Source organism: Calliopsis andreniformis, chromosome 5 (genome assembly GCF_051401765.1).
Source record: "Calliopsis andreniformis isolate RMS-2024a chromosome 5, iyCalAndr_principal, whole genome shotgun sequence".
NCBI classification, from domain to species: domain Eukaryota; kingdom Metazoa; phylum Arthropoda; class Insecta; order Hymenoptera; family Andrenidae; genus Calliopsis; species Calliopsis andreniformis.
This window is the reverse complement of record NC_135066.1, coordinates 1,814,097-1,833,606: the sequence shown is the minus strand read 5'-3', so window position 1 is coordinate 1,833,606 and position 19,510 is coordinate 1,814,097. Positions and strand designations below refer to the sequence as shown.

The window sequence follows — 19,510 nt, the reverse complement described above, 5'->3', positions numbered from 1 at the left end:
ATTCTGATTCAGGAATCAATTATAACATTGTAATATCATATTATAATTAAACTGATGAGTCTACTTAAAGAATATATGCGCACATACGTGTGTTTTAATAAACTGACATATTACAGAATTAGATAACAAGTTTTCCGTAAATTTTCGAGGTTTCTAACAATGATCTTCAGAATTAATTTGTATACTTCTTTCTGCATATATATGTATAATATGCAAATTTGCCTCTCAAGTGGCATTTTATAAGTACATGTAAAATAAGTTGTATTCAATGATAAGTTAAAAAGATTAAAATTGAAGATCTAAAATAGATTTTGTTTTCGAGATAAAATTGGTTAAAATTGACAAATTATATGCAATTAAATGCAGGTACTCTTTGCAAGATACTCATGTCATATTTACTTAATTAAAAAAGCCTTTTCTCATACGAGAAGAGGCTGTGAACATTTCCCTCCTGCTGAGCAGAATGTGTTCTTCTTTCAAATTTTAGTTCACCATTATACATCATTGATCTTAAAGCAGAAATAGATCTTGCTCCAATATCTTGGCATCCATGTTTAATGCCACACTGTAAGTAAGGCAAGAATTTTAGTACAGTTCCCTTATCAACTATTGAACCACTGACACCCTGAGCTACTTTCAGCTTGTCCATTTCATTATGGAAGTATCTATCCATTGCAGAGCCTTGTGCATCCTTCCTATTCATAGCTTCTAAAGAACCCATTCCCCTATATTTCTTAAGACGCACGCCGTCGCTAAAGAAATATTCACCGGGTGCTTCAGATGTACCTGCCAGCAAGGATCCCATCATGACTGTACTAGCACCTAAACTTAAACCCTTAATGATGTGTCCAATAGATTGAATGCCACCATCGGCTATAACAGGCACACCAAATCTTCTTGCATATTCAGCAACTTTATATACAGCAGTTGCTTGAGGTCTTCCCACAGCCATAACTTCTTGAGTAATGCAAATAGAGCCACAACCCATTCCAACCCTCAGAGCATCAGCTCCAGCCTCTATAAGATTCTTGGCTTGCATAGTTGTCACAACATTTCCTGCAATCACTTGTAACTCTGGATATTCTGCTTTAATGAACTTGATCATGTCAATTTGATATTTAGAATTGCCTTGAGAGGAATCTAGAACAATTACATCTACACCTGCAGCAGCAAGAAGCTGTAATCTATGTTTATCTGTATTACGGGTGCCAATAGCAGCACCCACTATTAATTGCTTATTATCATCTTTACTAGCATTTGGATAGCTACGATTTTTTTTCAAATCTGTCCTTGCCATTAGAGACACTAATTCTCCCTTGTCATTAACAATTGGAAGTTTTCCTTTCTTAGACTTCTCTAAAATCACATTTGCCTCTGGCAATGTTACAGCAGCATTTGCTGTAATTAAATTCTCTAATTTTGTCATTATAGTTTCTAGCTTGGTATAATGTTGATTGGCTGAACTCTCCAAAAAGTCAATGTCTCTAGATGTGACAATACCCAACAATTTACCTCCCACTTTGCCTGTATCTGTGATAGGGACACCACAAAAGCCATGTTCAGCTTTTACACTTAGAACATCACTAACTGTATGATTGGGTGACAGAACAACTGGATCTCTAATGAATCCATGTTTATACTTTTTCACCTAAAAGAAAAAACATTCTTCACAAAATATATGTAACATTAAATTTCCTACATCATTAAAATAATTCCCTTCTTTCTTCAATACATCTATACATAGAAATGTAACTATAAATAGGATTAAAACAAATAATCCAATAAAGTAAACTGAATTCCTTGTCTCAATTTTCTTTGATACAGATCTTATTTACTAACAAACTAATAATACACCCTTAATCCCTAGATAATTACATTTACCATACCCATTATTATACTGCTAGAAACTCTACACAAGGTAAACTGAAATCTAAATCTCCCACTGTATCCATACAAAATGAACAACCATTTCCCGGAGCTGTCGCAAACGTGAACTGCGCGGTAGTTGCCAGAGAAACGGAGAATATTTGAATCGCAAGGAATATATACCTTATGGACCTCGTTTGCTTGGTACTCCGGCGTGCAATTGTGGTGTATAATACCGATTCCACCGCACAGGGCCATGGCAATGGCCATGTCGGATTCGGTCACTGTGTCCATAGGAGATGATACGAGCGGTGCTTTCAACAAAATCTTCTTCGTCAACGGCGACACCAGATCAACCTCGTCGGCAGTAAAATCAATGTATCCCGGCAGAATGATAAAATCATTGTAAGTAAGACCGTCACCATTGGCAAATAACTCTGCCGCTGAAAGTCCATCGTTTGGCAGCGACACATCTGCCGGTTTCGTACCACCGATCACATAGTCTGCCATCGTTCACTATTTTTAATTAATGTTTACTTTCACCCCTTTCCCTGAGAGGCTGTTTCAATCGTGGTCAAAACTGAATAAACGTGCTATTGCAAGTCGCCGTTCACGTTGGCACCGATCTTAAGGACACGAACCCTCCGTGAATACCGGCTTGGAATCACCAGGCAAAATGACCGAAATCAACGTGCGCACAGTGTCTTTGTAGTCTGCGGGAAAATCGTGTTTCATCTTTTCGCCCGACGATGGCGCTGCTAGCAGTCTTACTTCGAGAGTTGCCACTAGAGGGCAACGAAGGATAACCTATTCTCACAAGTACTTTTCAGGATATCAAATTTAGGAATGTAATTGCTGTAGCCATCTAGCGGTGATTTCTATGAAATAAACTCTGTTCTCCAAAGTTATAGAACGTAAAATTAAAAAACTCTTTTGAACCTTAATTTACTTGTAAACTCTGGAACAGTATGAAAAATTGTTAATTGAATGTTTAAGTGGATTTTGAATATTCAGTCGAAGATTTATACACGTTTTGTTTGGCGGTAAACGCGATGAAAAAATAGCAAGTTGCAAGAGGTAAGTTTAGATCGTAGATAATTCGATGATTATGAAATGAATAATGTTCTGATTGTATGTAACATTTAAGTAAAATTTTAATTGTAAAGACGTGTATACAAATAACGTTGGTGCACATATGAAGAATCGATTATAAAAATACTTGTTCGTTACAAAAACAAATATCAATTAATAGACAAAGAAGGAACTATAATAAAATATTGTTAAACTTGTAAATGATGTGGTGATCATCGCTAATTTATGCAATATTGTTGCATTTCTTACAAGCATGCTAGAAATCATACAAAATTATGTAAAATTTAAGTTCATTTGAAGACATATGTACTTTATAACTTCTATTGTAATCTTACTGGGTAATAAATAATTTGTTTTGCAATACTGAAGACATCGCCAAATGCTTCTTTAAATGAAGATAAAACATAATCTACTACCAATTCCAAGTAACTCATATTTTCATAATCATTGTATTCTTCATGATAGAAAAAGTCATACAACATTGGCAGAAATATTATTAAGATATACATCATACCACCAAAAAAGACTAGAAATGAAAGGAAATAATTATTAACTATAACTATATGGAAATAAACTGTTATGTAAATTGGCTGCTTACTGATAGATTTTAGTTCCAGGAACTTATTGTCACTTTCTTTACTTTTTATATACCTTGTCTTGTCAAGGTCTAGTTCATTATCATTTAAATGTGGACTTGCATTAATACTTTGAGTATTTGCTATGGGATCTGATGATGATTTTGTATCTTGATTAACATACAGTTCTTTTGTTTGTACATCTGTTTGCAGATTTGTGTCTCTGAAAATAAAAATGTATTAAAAAAATATTGTTTTCAGAAAACAAATTATAATTATGTAACTTACAATGCTTTATTAATCATGCTAGAAAGAGCTGAGCATTGCTGCAATGTTTGAAGTTCAGGATTAAGTTGCACCTGACCTTGTAGCTCTTTATTATATGTTTCATCTGTTTTTTCCTTCGTAGCTTTTAATGAATTCATTGATAAGTGATAGAGATATTGTTGTTCCATATTATTTGTATTTTTCATTTTATGCTTTAATTTATTGTAATATTCCCAGTAACTCTTATTTAATAATTCTTGAGTCTTAGGTGAAATACTTTTTGGTCTTTCAATATTATCATCTGTGTTTGTTCTAGGAGAAATATCACATTTACAGTGTTCCTTTTGTAAACATGTTTTTGATGAATTTTTTGTCATTTCTTGGCATAAATCTACATCTTGATGATTTTGTACATAACTCTGTTCAATGAAATTTAAATTATTTTCCATTTGTACATTTGTGTTCTTCTCCTGCATGGATAAATTAACATTAACACAATGACCAATATTTTTTGTTCTGTGATCACTGAACTTGTGTATATTTGTATGGCTGCATTTGTATTTACTAGATTGACAATTGGGCCATTTTGAAGTATAGTCTGAATCTACTAAAGCAGAGTGAGAATTCTTTTGGAAGTAAGATCTTGCTTTCCTGGAAAATTTGGCTGTTGCCTTCTTCTGTTTAAATGCAATATGTGGTTCAGAATTCCTGCAAAGTTTTTTAGTGCAATCACTTTTTGCGCAAGGTAGATTTTGTTCAGACTTATTTCTTGTTTTTGTTACATAAACAGCTGACTCGTGTCCTTGACATATTTGGTCTTGATCATTCATAATTACATGTACTGGAGGTGCTGCCTGGAGACATTCACTTCTTTCTTTATAGACAGGATTTGTCTGATCACAATTATGACCTGAATTAATCTTACTAGTTTTCATTATAATTTTGTTAGCATTTATACATTCTTTCTTTGGAATATTCTTTTGTGTAACAAATTCAGAATCTGTTGTTTCATCACCACTTGTATTGCATATAGCTTTTTTCATATTTAAACATTGAAGAGTATTATTATGTAAACTTCTCTTCATAGTATTGGGGATATAATATTCAGAATCACTAGACTCTTGTGGTCTTCTTTGAATTTTTGTGCTGTCTAATTTTTCAGGTGTATGCAAATGTTGAGAGACTTTGATATTCTTGATAGAACTATTACCATTTGACTTTAAACAATTATCTCCATTTTCTTTTTCTACTTTTATAATATTGCTTTCACTGTCATAGATATCTTTCTGATCAACTTTTTTCTCAGTATCTAAAACAATGCAATATTAAAAATACATGAAGCTTGTAATTGTGAAAATGCTTATTTCAAAATAACAGTTACCATTAGGAAGGAGTTTGTTTGTATTTTGTATTTGATCAGAAGCTTTTGTGTCTGATTTTGCACTTGGTTCATTTTTCATTGAAGATGTAGTATCATTTTGGCCTCTACACTCAGAATTACTCTGATCTTGTACTACATTATTTGTTGCTACATTAGGTGATATTTGCATGGGTATATTTTTATAAGTAAGGACTGGAACTTGGACATTATAGCATTGGTTTACATATTCCTGAGGTATACTGATTGTATCAAGTTGTATTGTAGTTAAGGGCTGTGATTGAAATTTCTTGTCTAACACGAAAAACATTTGTCCATTATTTTCCTAAATAGTACAGTAAAATGATAAAGGAACTTCTTTGTTGACTTCACTATTTTTAGTAGAAATTCATTCATAAAATGTAACAATATATACCTGCACTTGTAAAGGAGTTAGATCCACCTGTGTGTTTGCATCATTCATGACTGACTTTGCCATATGTTCAGTAAAATTAATATGCTTGACACAATTATCATTTTGTGTTTTAATTTTGTCAGTATTCTCTGAAACATTCACATTTTTCGATTCTGGACTATTTGCATAATGTTTCTGTTCCAAAGTTTGTTCTTGATCAATTTTAAAGCTCTTAGTTTCTTTAGTATCCTGAATAGATTTATTCATTTTATTACATAATTTTAGATTGCATGAATTTTTGGGTGATAAATTGTTATAAGCTTGAGATATTGTTCTTACTGTTTCTGTAGTGACCTCTTGATATTTTCCTGTATCATGTGGCCTCTCTGCTTCTTGTACTTGTATTTGTTGCCTGTATTGAAATATAAATTGAAGACTCTAACAAAATAATTATAAATAGCAATGACATAGTATATTATTTTCAATTGATAATGATGTGTACGTATTAACATCTCTTTCAGCTGTTGACTTCCCAATTTTCCTTTTATATGAAGGCTCCATGTAGGTAGAATCAGATTGCTTTATCTGTTCTTGTGATGATTCCATAGATGTAACTTGATTCTTCTTAACAGTAGTAACTCTATTAAAAAAAAAATATGTTTAAGCTTTTAGATTGATTAAATTATTATACATACATGGGAAAAGAATGTACTTTTTGAAGCGAGGATCGGCGTAACCGGGAATTCGTTTTAAAGTGTGTATACTCGAAGTAACTTTTTGTGGATGAAACGAAGAGTATGCACTATCTTTGGTCATTGTAGATTTAGGAGATCTGAATTTTTAAGCACAAATATATTTAAGTATTTGGATAAAATTTCAGGAATGTTTTAAATTAATTGTTTACTGATTCAATGGTGTTTGAATCACAGTTCGACTCCTCCTAGGTGTTCCTGATAAAGTAACTATACATGGAGGTTCAATGGCATCATCCATATCATCAAATAATTTACGTTGTGGTATTTTTGGCCAAGAAGGGTCAGCTGGTACACTAAAATTATTCAAAATTACCAAAAAATTCAGTACATAAAAGTAGGTATTTAAGACCAACATTTACCGTAATGATCCTGCATGGTACTTTTGGGAAATTGGCATCAAGTTTTCAGTGTTTACTAAAACAATATTAACTCCCTTAAATATTACATTATTATTTAAAAAAAGGTATTTCAAATAATCTCTACCTTTTATGTTCAAGTGAAGAGCATTTGAATTATCTTGGTATGCCATGTTAAAACAATCAATCATTTCCAAATTTTGTCTTTTTTTTTTAAATATTTGTAAAAATAGTTACTGGATTAACTGTATAAATAATTAATCTTAGAAAAAATACAAAAACTGTACAGGTTCAACGTTAATTTCATGTTTCATAGAGTAATAGTTCCATACTTCAAACAGTATTATTCTTATTTTTCTGAACTCAGATGTTCTACTTTATGTATAACTGATGAAACGATCGCGATGAAACGAATAAATCTTTTAATTTTTAATAAGAATTACAAAATGATTTAAGGTTTAATATGATCACTCACTTTGTTTTATTAATGACATATGTATTTATATAATATGTATATAATCGTAATCTTAATTTTAAAATATTGTATGTACAACAAATATACATTTGTAGTAGATGCAGGAACAGTTAACTATGATCTACATCAGATACATACTTTAATAGTTTGATTTATTTTACACTAAATTGTAGTGTATTTGCGCACCATTATAATTATATCACAATGTTAAGCCAGTTTTATTACATTTAGGTAGTGAGTTTATTTTATTACTTTAGTTGTAATATATTGTAGTAATTGTATCTTAAAAAACTTGTTAGTTTTATCATGTGCGAATTTCAGATCTATATAAACATTATAAACATAACATATGTTTAAGGTTCTTTATTCTTTTTGTTATTACAACATAAAAAAATTGTGCGCCTTCTCAGTTAAAAGAATTAGCAATATTTTTTATAAATCATATAATCAATGTAAGAAACTATACATGTATGTGTATGTAGATGTGGATTTCTTTTATGAATAAATATATTGGTTACAACATTATACTGTATGTAAAATCTATTTTAACAAAGGAATGTATCAGTACAATCGTTTTGACTAGACTTGCAAAAGATGATACAGTTATCACTTTCATATAAAAGTTGTATGCCATAAAATGTATCAATTAACATTCAATTTTTCCTTCAATGATAGTATTATTGAATTTGAAATTGGTCCAAAATCTAAATATATTTCTTTCTGCTTTTGTCTTAGATGATTAAAATTGCACAAATATCTCACTGATGTTGTCTTAGGGCATACTCCATTTCGAATACCACAAATAAGTACATAATATTTAACAAATAATTCTACATAACAATATGTTCTACACTGTTTCTTCTTTAAAATATATAACAAATGGTAAATTAAGCTCTTCTACAATTATTTTAATTTTTTTAAGCGCTTTCTAAATAACTACGGAATCACTAATCATACTCAAAATAATTATCAAAATAATACTTTCGACAAAACAATAACAATTATCATAACATAGTTACTATTGATTCCGAAATGCTATCGAAAACAAGGTGAAAAGTAAGTACTCTTTTGTTTCTCAGACTTTCTGTTTTAGAAAGAGGTATATGCGACTCTTGTGAGAAGATTGAGAAACCAAAGTATACATAGCACTGAGCTTTTCAAATTACATTCTTCAATAATTCTTTCGTATTCAAGACGATTCAATGTACAAGTGTTCAGCAATGTGTGTAATTGAACAAGAATACAATGAAAACGTAATGCCTTCAATGAATCCTAATCTACACATGAAACTGCATAAAACATCACAATTAACTTTCAGTTCGTACACTACATTTTAAAAATATACAATGAATACAAAAGCTAGGTGTGACTCTTGATAGCCTTACTGACATAATCAAGATGGATTTGACTCATCACAATTTTTTTAAAAACCATCAATATACTGTTGTTAACGATTCGATACACATGAACTGAAATTTTAGAATCAGTTTTGATTTCAAATAATGTGTATCGAGGAATGCGCAGTTATTGTCTGATAGTATAATAATGTTCTGCACAAAGATAAGATCTAATTTTTATGGCAAATCATTAACATATGCATCGTAAAAAAACTATGAATACTATTTTATAATGCTTAACATTGCTTATGTGATCTTCGTGAAAATGCTTTTGTAAGTGAATATACACAGATCATTCAATTTAAAATATATACAGAATCCTCTCATTGAAGGAGATGTCTATATGAAGAAGACATATACATAGTACATTGATAACGTTTTATGCTTTTTGACGAAGCATGTTAGGTGTAGAAATACGTAAAACACATTTATTACATAGTTTCTTCCGTTATTGTCGTATTAAGCTTCATGTTCACCACTATTTATACCTATGAGCGATTCCGTTTGCTCTGCTTCGAAATCTGGTATTCTACAATGAAAAATATCGGGTTTATTTTGAGTAGCGATAACCAAATCAGAATCTATTTTACTATCTCTTATTTGTAACAAATAATACCTTGTTGATCTGTTTTTTCTACATGTCCAAATGTAAATTCTCTTAATTAAATCCATAACCGGATCCCAGTTATCGTAGTAGGATACAAGCGATACAGTTAGAAATGCTAGAAGCATTGGAATAGTTCCTAAATAGAAAATGCAGGGGTATTCGACCTTTTTTAGTAAAACATCGGCTATCATTGACATTGGCATAACTAAACTAACAGCCAAAGTTGCTATAAGGGATGATGTTAAAAAACAACCCCTGTAGATACAAAATAATAAAAAATGAATTATATATTTCTAACAAATATATAAAAAGGAATTTAAAAACGTACCATAGCCAAAGTACTTCACTTAAAACCGTACCAATCAGGCCATTAATGATTAAAAATGTCCACTGATGGGTATCTGGCCATTCAAACTCTTCCCAATGACCATAGTGAAGGATAAAGAATAAAGGCCATAAAAGTGTCAAATTGAAAAGCCCAACGAAACCAAAAAACATCGGAATATCCATTTTATCTTCATGATCGACTTTCCTTTTTAGGAATACAATGTAAGCTGCATAAAAAAATGCACTGACTAACGCTAATATTATGCCTGTTGGTATCCTACTAGTTTCTATAGTTAAATCTGAAAGACCTACTAACACCTGGAAATTGAACAAAAGCAAATTATCTTATGTATATATTGAGCTCTCGTATGATAGATTAATTACACTTCTTGTGTTCTAAGCTTTGCTGTAAAGTGAGATTGTGCATACCAATCCAAGAATGCTGACTGAAACCGCAACTAGCTTAGACAACGTAAATTTATCTCCTCCATTACTGGGAAAAAATGCAGCAAGGAATAACGTAAATAAACTAGAAGTTGATGACAATACTGTTACAACTCCTGCTTCAGTTTTCGCTAATGATATTTGATAAGTATAATTTGCCATAAACCACTGCAATGTAAAAAAAAATTACTTTACTTTAAAATATACCGATTTGTTACGAATTGTTAAATTGTTACTTACAAGTAAACAAAACATCAGTGCAATTTTAGCAACTTTTTGAACAGAAAATTTATTGGCTTGCCGCCTCGCGTGTTCTCCCGCTCTTAAGCTAGCTTGATAACTAAGTCTTGCCAACAATGCTTCCGTGGCATCACTTTCTGACATATGTCTGACCTCAGCTAATTTACTAAATCTTACAGAACGTATCGACGAGTCATCGCTTTCAGTTCCTGAAGAACGATCACAGTGATCTGGTGTTTTTATTGGGACAAATGTTGGATCACTCTGCAATGGTATAAGTTTTCAGTGTTACTAATATTAATCCTATTCTTTAGTAGTTTAAACTAATTAGCTGTATATGTAATATCTGCTTACCAAGCTAGTGTTAGCTTCTGAATAGAAATTATCATCTTCTACATTAGGGTCTATAAACTGGAAAAGTGATAAAGTGATTAAAGGAATAATTAAAAAAATTTTCCAAGTTATTATTTCTATTCAAACTTACCATGTATGTTGCTGGTTTATTGCACTGGTCTCTCCAAGGCGGCCAGAAACACAAACCGAGTAAATAAAGTGTGAACATTGATGTTTTTACGTATGTACTGAAGAATGGTTTTTCAAATGCCGCTTCTCTGTAAATGTACTACAATATAACGTAAATATGAATACAGTATTGCATAAATATAAATAATATTTTTTAATGATAAGTTGAAACGATTCTTACCTTAGTAAGTTCAGAACTAGAAACCCAAATTATGTCAACTAACAATAAAACCAAAAGTCCCAGCACAAGTCTTTGAGATTTATTCATCATTGCTGCAAGTTTATGGGGATCCTCTGCCATCCCCTGCTGTCTGCGCTGTCGTAATTCTACAGAGCAGCTCATGATACATCTAATAGCTTTCTTTTTCTTGATTATAACATCATGATAGAGATCTGATCACTGAAAAATTAATGACCCAATTAGTGAGACTCATAAATTATACATAAAATGCACATTAAGGATATTTCAATTAGTGTTGTTTAAAGACTATTATGAAAAGCCAGGAAAAACTGAATTATAGTATGTCTAAAAAAATATATAATTCCAATAGTTCTCATTTTCTGATTTGAATGTTCTTGCGACAGTGAAAGATTTTAAAAAACCAAAAAGTATGAAATATGAATTACACAATGATTGCTTAAATCATACAAGTGTGTCTGGTAAAGTCACAGAAGAAATGGACACAGGAAACAGAGGATTAAAATAGGAGATAACAAAGAAGTGTTCAAGGTTTTACTAATTTAATGTTCCTTCTTTAAATACAAGCTTATGCCTAATATTTCAGACATAATATGGTATAAAAACTGTAAGGAATGCATAGCTATACGTGTGTACAAAAAAATACATGTTTTGTCGGTCTGTGACTGATAACAGGTGGACAAGCGGCAAATGTGTGAAACTGTACTCGTACGGTAAGATAACCTACAAAATTCGTAACAAGTGTGAATAATAATGATCTAGCGTGACGTATGCATGAAAGTTTAACAGAGAATAGACTTACAATTAGCGAGAACACTCAATTTTGCGGCACTGGCAATTAATCCATACACAGGTTTACCTACATCTTGCTATCACGGAATTACGAGCATCGAATGCTCCTCGACTCAACATTCGAACGACACTTTCCACGGGACTGATTTACAGTTCCTGTGTTCGATTTGTGTATCACAACTCTGTAGTTTCCTCGTAATTCAACCAATATTACACTTCAACGTTTCTGTCTCGTTATCGCGTCGGAACATCTACTCGTAACCATGTTGATGCACCGATGACGTTCTGTAGTTTTTGTTATCAGCTCGATGGCGCTACGTGTACGTAGGGTACTTCTTTATCCGTTTGACATTAATTTATGCACTGTTTTTCAGTAATACATGGTTCTTTACTGTATTTCTAATGAGAGCTGTTCGTAGGTACGACCGATTTTTTTCGTTGCGCATTCAAAAAAATATTAATGTAATACTGTTGTATTTTAGTACATTGAGATATAATAAAGATATCACTGATTTTCTTAAATTTATGCTTCCATTCAAACTGAATTTATTTAGTAAAATGTATCGAAACCTTTTCTCATCCTAATCGATCCTCTTGACGATACGCTCCTCGAACTAATTTAGTGTGAAGAACGCTTAAGCACGGGTTGCTATGACGAATAATAGTAACAACACGTCGACAGACTATGGAAAGAAGTTTAATAGTCGAAGTTGTTCGTGCAACACTAATTTTGTGCTTCAAAAATGGCTAATAATATCCTCAGTAATGGTCGTATCCAGCAACAAACAAATGTTTCGCAACGCTCGAAAAGTGATAAGGGGAAGAAAGGTGTTCTTTTTTATATTTGTTCACTCGTTAAACAATATCGCGTGTATATTTATAAGCGTGGAATTGTATTGCTACTCTTTTCTCCAAATCGAGTTAAAATTCACGAAAGATAAGGATACATAGCTTATTAATGATATCATCGTGGCAAATGAATTAACAATACTCTGAACTCCATCACTTCAAATTGTGATAAGGTCTTGTCGATGTTTAGCATTAATCCCCTTGTTCTCTATCTTTCTTTGATGCCTCTTAAAATGAATACATTTCTGATATGTAATAATCGAACTTGAAGAATTTCGAGTAGCGTCTACTTAATCTCAAATTAGTAATACACTTTTAAAACAATACTTTCCCATAGTTGTTATCTAATTCATTTAGAGGTAGAAACTGTAATGAAGATATTTGTCACTATGATATAACACACGTGTTGATCTTTTATGAACGAATCAGCGCCGGAAATACCAGCGATAGAGAGCAATAATTGGTTGCTGCATCGTCATTACACGCGCCACGAGTACAAAACTTGTAAAATTCTAATCGACCAAGAATTGATGAGATCGAATGGACACAATGAATATGCTAGTTACCTGAAAGTAAGAAGAGTTCTTTAATTTGATATAAAAAAATATACAGGGGATTTAATAACAGCTGTCAGAAATTTTAAAAGGCGATTTCTACTTCAAAATAGCAGAAAAATGCGTGAGAATTGTGTCTGATTCAGGACTTATTCTAGTGCCGACATCTACTAGTCAGGTCAGACGTAGCGAAATCAGTAGAATAAGTCCCGAATCAGACACATTTAGGCGTTTTCTCAACAGTCGTGAAACGAAGCCTTAAATGCAATTTTTCGTTCTATTTCTGACACCTGTTGTCGAACACCCTCTGAAAACGGAGGCATAAACGATCTTGTTCCCACAGGGCTTGATACTTCGTCGAGAGGGAAGAATTCAGGACTCGTTAAACTGTTTTCAGTCTGCGTATAACGTCAATTCGACGAACGTTAATAACGTGAAGCAGATTGCCAAGTCGCTGTGAGTAAAGGAAATTCGATTTCGCCAATGCGATGCAGATGAAATCGGATTCGGACATTGTGGAGCGCGATTCGCTCTAATTGAGTTGTTGCATATGAGTTGTCCGCGGTTTTAAAGATAGATATAGAGATACCTTGAAGCTTGTTCTTATTATCGATTTCCTTTACATACTTCACTAATAGTATTCACTTAATGCTATTGTCACGCTTCTACGTTTCCAAATAAAATAATCTCTAATTATCTAACAGTTTGATAATGGGCAACCACAAACGCGCTATCGACGCGTACTTGGAAGCCGAGAAGATATCTAATTTCCCTGACTGGGAAATTTATCTCAATTTAGGTAAATCACTGTTACAATTCTCATACTCGTATACGTATAAAGTTACTTAAATTGACCCATAATTCCTAGACTGCTGATACTACTTGCAAAAGTGCTCCAAAACCACGTGTCCTTTTCCTGGAACTCCTGAAGCCTTCTTCCAGTTGTTCTCCAGCTATAGTGAAGCATCCCTCGCAACAGATCCAAGATTTATAAGATATCTACGTTTTGCCTTCCTCCAGGCGAGTGCTACATGAAACTGAACCAGCTGTACGAGGCAAAGAGGCATCTAAAGAGGTCGATTGAGCTGACGAAGAACGAATTACCGTTCATTGCTCTGGCGAAGGTCTGTCTCCTGGAGGATCACATTACCGAGGCCAGGAATGCGTATACCGCGGCCCTCAGGTACAGTGGAAAGCTTTGCTCCAGTTGTTTTCCGCTTTAATGTATTCCGACGATTACATGCTCGCCTGACCTCGCGAGCACGCTGGCAGATTTAATTCCACCCGGCTAAGATACGTACTTGACTCAAATGTTCTTGTTTACGATACACAGTCGAGGATCATGTTCCACCTTCAGTCGCGGACCAGCTATAGGTTTTAGATTAATCTGCAGTGCAGACAGAAAAAGCGGCTTCTTGAATAACGCGACGCAATCAGGAGAGAATTGAAGCGCGTGGTCCTTGATTACGCCTGAGAGGACGCAAATTCTTCAACTTTTGTCGTGAAAATGTACTTTTTAGCCCTGGCTTCGTGTGTACAGAGAATTTGCATTTGAAAGTAAATTTGTAATATTCAAGAGTTCTTTTCTGTTCAAGGGTACTGTGTGGTTCTTATTTGCAAAGTTATTTGGCTGATTCACTCGCATTAGAAGAACTTGTTTGGTCTCTGGCACAGTCTATAATAGTTCTCGCATAAATAACTCGGATAAAGGTTTTGCGGAATTTATTAACGTTACAAGGCGATTAATGGAACGTCACATCTTGCGCAAATGAGTGGTATAATTACGAACCGATACACCTGTATACCAGCAACTATCTGTTTGCAATATTCCTTGAGGAGTTACATAGCGGAGGCGACCTCACTCTGTTGTGACATGTAGGGCGTCACGTAACTGAAGGTGCGATCAGAAAATTGATGATTCTCGATGAACAGAAATGTACAAAATCCTAGGAAAATGGCTTTGGATGTTTGCCAAATATATGTGCAATTGACTGCGACAGAATTTTTACCAAATTTTTGTAATTGTGTGGGATAGATTTCCGACAACTCAATTCTCGAAAAATCTACGGACCGCACATAATAATGAGAACCATGAAAACTGGTAACTCTGTTTCCTCGATCTCATTTTCCCTCCCTTTCACAGCGGGAATCCGGAATGCATCGAAGCTGCGACCGAATTGGGTCTTCTCTATCTTAAAATCGGCGACGTACAACGAGCGTTCCAACAATTCGGTGCTGCCCTGGCTCATTCGCCGAATTGCGCCAAAGCGATTCTGCCGATAGCTTACGTAATCCAGGTGAGAGTGTGCCGTTCGTGTGGCACCGAGGCATGCCAAACACGGCGTCGGTTTCAGGCTTCCAAAGGGAAGGGAAATTGTTTCCGCATAACGGATTCATCCCAGAGCTTCCGGCTGCAGTATTTTCCTTGAGCCTGAGACAGCTTCGCAAAAGCGTTTCCAACGAGCACTGGAACTGAGATCCATATATAGTTTTGCGTCTTCGATTGTTTCATTTGTTTTGTAATGTGATCAAGAATTGGTTTACGAGAGAAATATGGCATTTGATCGGGGAAAAATACCGAATGAACTTTCGAGATTACGTGGTATACAATGGGGAGGGGAATGTATATTCATTTTAACGATGGCGTAATGGACGTGCAAATATGAAGATCTCTGTATTAATGTAATATAATTTTCAGCAACGTATTAATCTGGTATCGAGCACGTGATTGTAAATTTAACGATGTTCTCATAGCGTTATTGTGTACGGGATATCGATTGAATCAGGGAAAAAGTTCCTGGTAGAAGTGAATCAAAAATTGCGCGATATTTCAGAAAGTCTGGGCGAACCTACGAGAGAATATTTAGTAAGAAAACAGTGAGGCTTTAGAAGCAAATTACTTTTTCATTACGTAACTGTTTGCCATACTACCTTTTCATATATCGTGAAAACTCGACGCAAGCGTTGGCGTGTCAAATATTTATCATTGGTCCATAAAAAATGTACCATCCACGAAATATTGTAATATTGAAAAAACACATTTTCCAATTTATTCTGGCAGCGATTGCAAGATTTAGCGAATCCTTCCATCGGGAGGAATTTTCTATCGAGGAAAGGAAGCTCTGCTCGGTGATTCGATTTCCCTTCCCTTGTAACTTACTCGCTTTCAGAGCTACGCGAGCAAACAGGGATGAATTCTCGCGATAAACAAAACGCTGCTGGGTATAGCAGGTAAGCGTTGATCAGGGGACAAAATAATTATTTCGGTGGAAAGTATGAGCGACATTTCTGCAACGCTCTTCCAGAATTTAACTACATGCATGAGATGAAGGGTCGGGTAAAAAGGCGAGGTCACTGTTCGGTATTTCCTTTGATTCCACGGGCTAACGCGTTCGTGGCACTTTTCAGAATCACCAGGAGTACGACGTGGCATTGTCCAAGTACAAGCTAGCGGCCCAATCGATCCCCGAATCGCACGCCTTATGGAACAATGTTGGAATGTGCTTTTATGGCAAGCAAAAATTCGTCGCTGTGAGTATTCCCCTTTTAAGCGCGATTTTTTGTGGTTTTTTGAACACGTCAGCGATTAAGAAACGAAGCTACACTGGTTGAAGAGCTTACAACAAAAACGAACTTTGTCGTTTTTATTTTCACTCTTTTCTAGGAGATAGAAAGCATACTGTAGCACATTTCATTCTTGTTCAATTGATAAATGTTTTTTTTGACAAACTATTCATCATAGTGATGAACACTGGTAATTCTGAATCTCTTTTCAGGTCACTAAAATGTGTCTTTATTACAAAAAATCGTCAAATTATACAAGGGTTGTTTTTGTTATGAGCTCTTCAATTTCGTTACTCTCGATTCTCGTAAAAAGTGAGTAGATCAGCGTGGACCTGATCCACAACAAGCATCCACGCGCCCAGCCGGATTTAACGAGGATAATTAATTTAAGGTCCATTAAAGGGGATGGCGCGCATCTTGGATGACGGCTGGGACCCACTTGCGTTCCTTGAGAACTCGATTAACGTGCAAGACGGAGACGCGCGATGCACTTTGCTGGGAGGGAAAATCGGCGAATGGAAATTATGTGCCGGAGTATTTCCTAATGAGAATCGCGGGACATCCAGAGAATCTACGGTAGCGAACGATACCATTTAGATTCAACTGAATGTCAATAACTCTCGAGGAACTAGGGAAGAGCACGTTTCCTCCTCGTTTGTCAGAATCTTTCTTAGTCGAAACAAAGGATAAAAGAAAAGGAGATTTCTACGATTTTTAGCGCGAGACAGCTTTCTACCTTAAAACGAGAATTCGAAGTATTAACGAAGGAAATCTCTGTCTCACCCAATTACTCTAACTTAGGATATTCCCCTCTATTTGTAAGAGAAATACCATAAACAGAATCGTGTCGTAGGAATTGAATGTTATTCATGAATCGTGATAAAGTGGCAAAAGGGGAATGATCGAGGAGACCAAGAATCTGTGTTCAGGATTCAGGAACGAGTGCTCGGGGAACTGCCTTAATCCACTTCCGTCATTATTCGATGGGGTAACTTGTTAGCGGATCGAGACCGCAGAGTTAAGTGGATTAAGCTTAAAGCTCGGTCTCGGTCACGTTGTCGCCGATAAGAAGCCTAGATGGGCGGGCGTATAAGAAAAAAAAAGCGTGCGAGGTCACGCTTTCTCTTTTCTTCTAAGAAATTCATTTTTATCTCGCTCCTTGGGACTGTTTAATCGTCGCCTCTCCTCAGTCCCTCACCACTACTCGTCACTGTGAGCGTGATATCTCATCGGTGTCGCGTCGTTTACATAATCCTATCTCTGCCGATCGATCTGTCCATCTTTGAATTATTGTTCGTGCCACTCGATCGGATAATTGTTGAGCGTATTTATGCAATCACCGTTTCACGTGATTCACGCGCGTTATCCTGACTATGCCAATCGCCGAACAAATCGGTTTAAACGATTCGATTACTTCCAGGCAATTAGCTGCTTGAAGAGGGCACACTATCTGAACCCGATGGCCTTCTTGCCTGTGTACAATTTGGGGATGGTTCTTCTCACAACTGGCCAACCAGCCTCTGCCGCGATCTATTTGTGCGCAGCAGTCAGCGCTGATCCGAAGAATCCTATGCCTTATCTCCTACTTGGACGTAAGGGTTTTCTTATTGGAAGAACACCGGGGATTTCAACCTTAATAGGTTTAGTCTAGGGATTTAGATAGATTTGAGAAGACCTTGTAGACAAAATTTCACTTGAGCTTGCACGGAGGGAATTTAATTTCAAATATTCAAATATTTAAATTTTCAAACTTTCAAACATTCAAATATTTAAATATTCAAATATTTAAATTTTCAAATATTCAAATATTCAAATATTCAAATATTTAAATTTTCAAATATTCAAATATTCAAATATTAAAATTTTCAAATATTCAAATATTTAAATTTTCAAATATTCAAATATTCAAATTCTCAAATTTTTAAATTAAATTTGAAAATTTCAAATTTTGCCTATCTTCTCATAAATAGTCTTCAATCCTTTAAAGCTCGTCCTCTTGGATTTACCGTCACAAAATATGTTAAGTTTATAAGGCAATCTCAAAAGAATCTGGTCCCTTTTCGACATAGTAAACTTCCATTCGATCTTCTTCAATCTTCCATATTCAATTTCCTTCACCGCATCGCAAAGTTATAATTTCTAAGGAGAGTGCGTTGTCAGACCAGTATGTTCGCGTTGCGTTTATAAAGAAAACAGGCAACAGTATATCATCCCTCCAGCCGTGGAAAATAGGGTAGTGTATTATTGTCTCATAAGAAATTCCAATTCTATCGACTTCCCTTATTTTCCATCGCTGTCCCGTGTGAACGATGAGGAGAAAAAGTTTGATCGTTATTGCAGTCGCCCTGAAGCGCCTGGAGGACTTGGAGGGTGCGGAGAAGGTGCTGCAGAAGGCGCACGCGTTAGCACCGCAGGACCCTTTGATATTAATTAATTATGCGATCGTCCTGGAAGCGTTGGGCAAGACCAACGACGCCGCAGATTTCCTAACAGCACTTAACGATATTACGGCTGTGATTGACACCGACCCTCAGGTAAATCTCGATTAAATTCTTGAGAAAATTTTTTACGTTTCTGAAAACAATATTCACCTTTTTCTTTAATCTTCGCTGGGGATTTTGCTTCAGCGATTCGATGTCGCTAAATCACAGTAACGATCGTTTACTTCCTTTTACTTTCGTAGATCACACAAACAGCCAAGAAACTAACAGTGAGGCTTCAACAGAAGAAGGAGTCCAATAAGGAGGAAGAACGAGTTTTCAGCACGGATGAAGTTTGAAATGAGCTCAGCGAAGAATCAGGAGGCTTACTGAATGATTTCCATATAGACGAATAAAAGTTACCGACGTGGTTCTTA

At 34.9% G+C, this 19,510-nt stretch overlaps 4 protein-coding genes and 1 long non-coding RNA gene across 8 annotated transcripts in view; 2 read left to right on the top strand and 3 right to left on the bottom strand.

Annotated features, from left to right (window-relative positions):
• LOC143179483 (uncharacterized) overlaps positions 1-10,738 on the top strand; it is a 13,076-nt gene extending 2,338 nt beyond the window's left edge. For 2 of the 4 annotated variants that reach the window (XR_013001974.1, XR_013001972.1), the window contains one exon: positions 10,353-10,675. This is a non-coding gene — a long non-coding RNA (uncharacterized LOC143179483). Of the gene's footprint in view, positions 1-10,352 lie in introns of all 4 variants that reach the window. The other 2 variants (XR_013001973.1, XR_013001975.1) reach the window with 2 other exon arrangements.
• Ras (Inosine-5'-monophosphate dehydrogenase ras) lies at positions 75-2,700 on the bottom strand. Its single transcript, XM_076378734.1, has 2 exons — positions 2,050-2,700; positions 75-1,648 (listed from the first exon to the last, which is right to left on the bottom strand). Exons 1-2 carry the CDS (start codon positions 2,374-2,376, stop codon positions 404-406), a joined length of 1,572 nt encoding a protein of 523 aa, XP_076234849.1. The 5' UTR covers positions 2,377-2,700; the 3' UTR covers positions 75-403.
• On the bottom strand, positions 2,980-7,026 carry LOC143179553 (uncharacterized). The gene is given in 9 exon segments (XM_076378850.1): positions 2,980-3,484; positions 3,557-3,756; positions 3,822-5,109; positions 5,182-5,503; positions 5,594-5,984; positions 6,075-6,404; positions 6,477-6,620; positions 6,687-6,741; positions 6,811-7,026. Coding segments are annotated over 9 exon segments (3,000 nt in total). The 5' UTR covers positions 6,875-7,026; the 3' UTR covers positions 2,980-3,278.
• Positions 7,160-12,983, bottom strand: LOC143179478 (solute carrier family 35 member F5). Its single transcript, XM_076378735.1, has 9 exons — positions 11,697-12,983; positions 10,877-11,095; positions 10,658-10,795; positions 10,528-10,584; positions 10,174-10,437; positions 9,919-10,101; positions 9,491-9,807; positions 9,172-9,417; positions 7,160-9,084 (listed from the first exon to the last, which is right to left on the bottom strand). Exons 2-9 carry the CDS (start codon positions 11,036-11,038, stop codon positions 9,015-9,017), a joined length of 1,437 nt encoding a protein of 478 aa, XP_076234850.1. The 5' UTR covers positions 11,039-11,095; positions 11,697-12,983; the 3' UTR covers positions 7,160-9,014.
• On the top strand, positions 12,396-19,510 carry Bbs4 (Bardet-Biedl syndrome 4). The gene is made up of 10 exons (XM_076378744.1): positions 12,396-12,514; positions 12,965-13,107; positions 13,433-13,545; positions 13,794-13,888; positions 14,110-14,272; positions 15,233-15,386; positions 16,498-16,620; positions 18,074-18,245; positions 18,994-19,187; positions 19,337-19,510. Exons 1-10 carry the CDS (start codon positions 12,430-12,432, stop codon positions 19,430-19,432), a joined length of 1,338 nt encoding a protein of 445 aa, XP_076234859.1. The 5' UTR covers positions 12,396-12,429; the 3' UTR covers positions 19,433-19,510.

What these genes read in the sequence shown, in the direction of transcription:
- Bbs4 (XM_076378744.1), top strand. Translation starts at nt 12,430, where the DNA reads ATGGCTAATAATATCCTCAGTAATGGTCGTATCCAGCAACAAACAAAT. An exon ending in GCGTATACCGCGGCCCTCAG is followed by an intron (nt 14,273 to 15,232) that starts GTACAGTGGAAA and finishes TCCCTTTCACAG; the next exon opens with CGGGAATCCGGAATGCATCG. An exon ending in TGATTGACACCGACCCTCAG is followed by an intron (nt 19,188 to 19,336) that starts GTAAATCTCGAT and finishes TTACTTTCGTAG; the next exon opens with ATCACACAAACAGCCAAGAA.
- Ras (XM_076378734.1), bottom strand. Translation starts at nt 2,376, where the DNA reads ATGGCAGACTATGTGATCGGTGGTACGAAACCGGCAGATGTGTCGCTG. An exon ending in AAGCAAACGAGGTCCATAAG is followed by an intron (nt 1,649 to 2,049) that starts GTATATATTCCT and finishes TTTTTCTTTTAG; the next exon opens with GTGAAAAAGTATAAACATGG.
- LOC143179478 (XM_076378735.1), bottom strand. Translation starts at nt 11,038, where the DNA reads ATGAGCTGCTCTGTAGAATTACGACAGCGCAGACAGCAGGGGATGGCA. An exon ending in CAGAAGCTAACACTAGCTTG is followed by an intron (nt 10,438 to 10,527) that starts GTAAGCAGATAT and finishes ATACCATTGCAG; the next exon opens with AGTGATCCAACATTTGTCCC. An exon ending in AGTGAAGTACTTTGGCTATG is followed by an intron (nt 9,418 to 9,490) that starts GTACGTTTTTAA and finishes TTGTATCTACAG; the next exon opens with GGGTTGTTTTTTAACATCAT.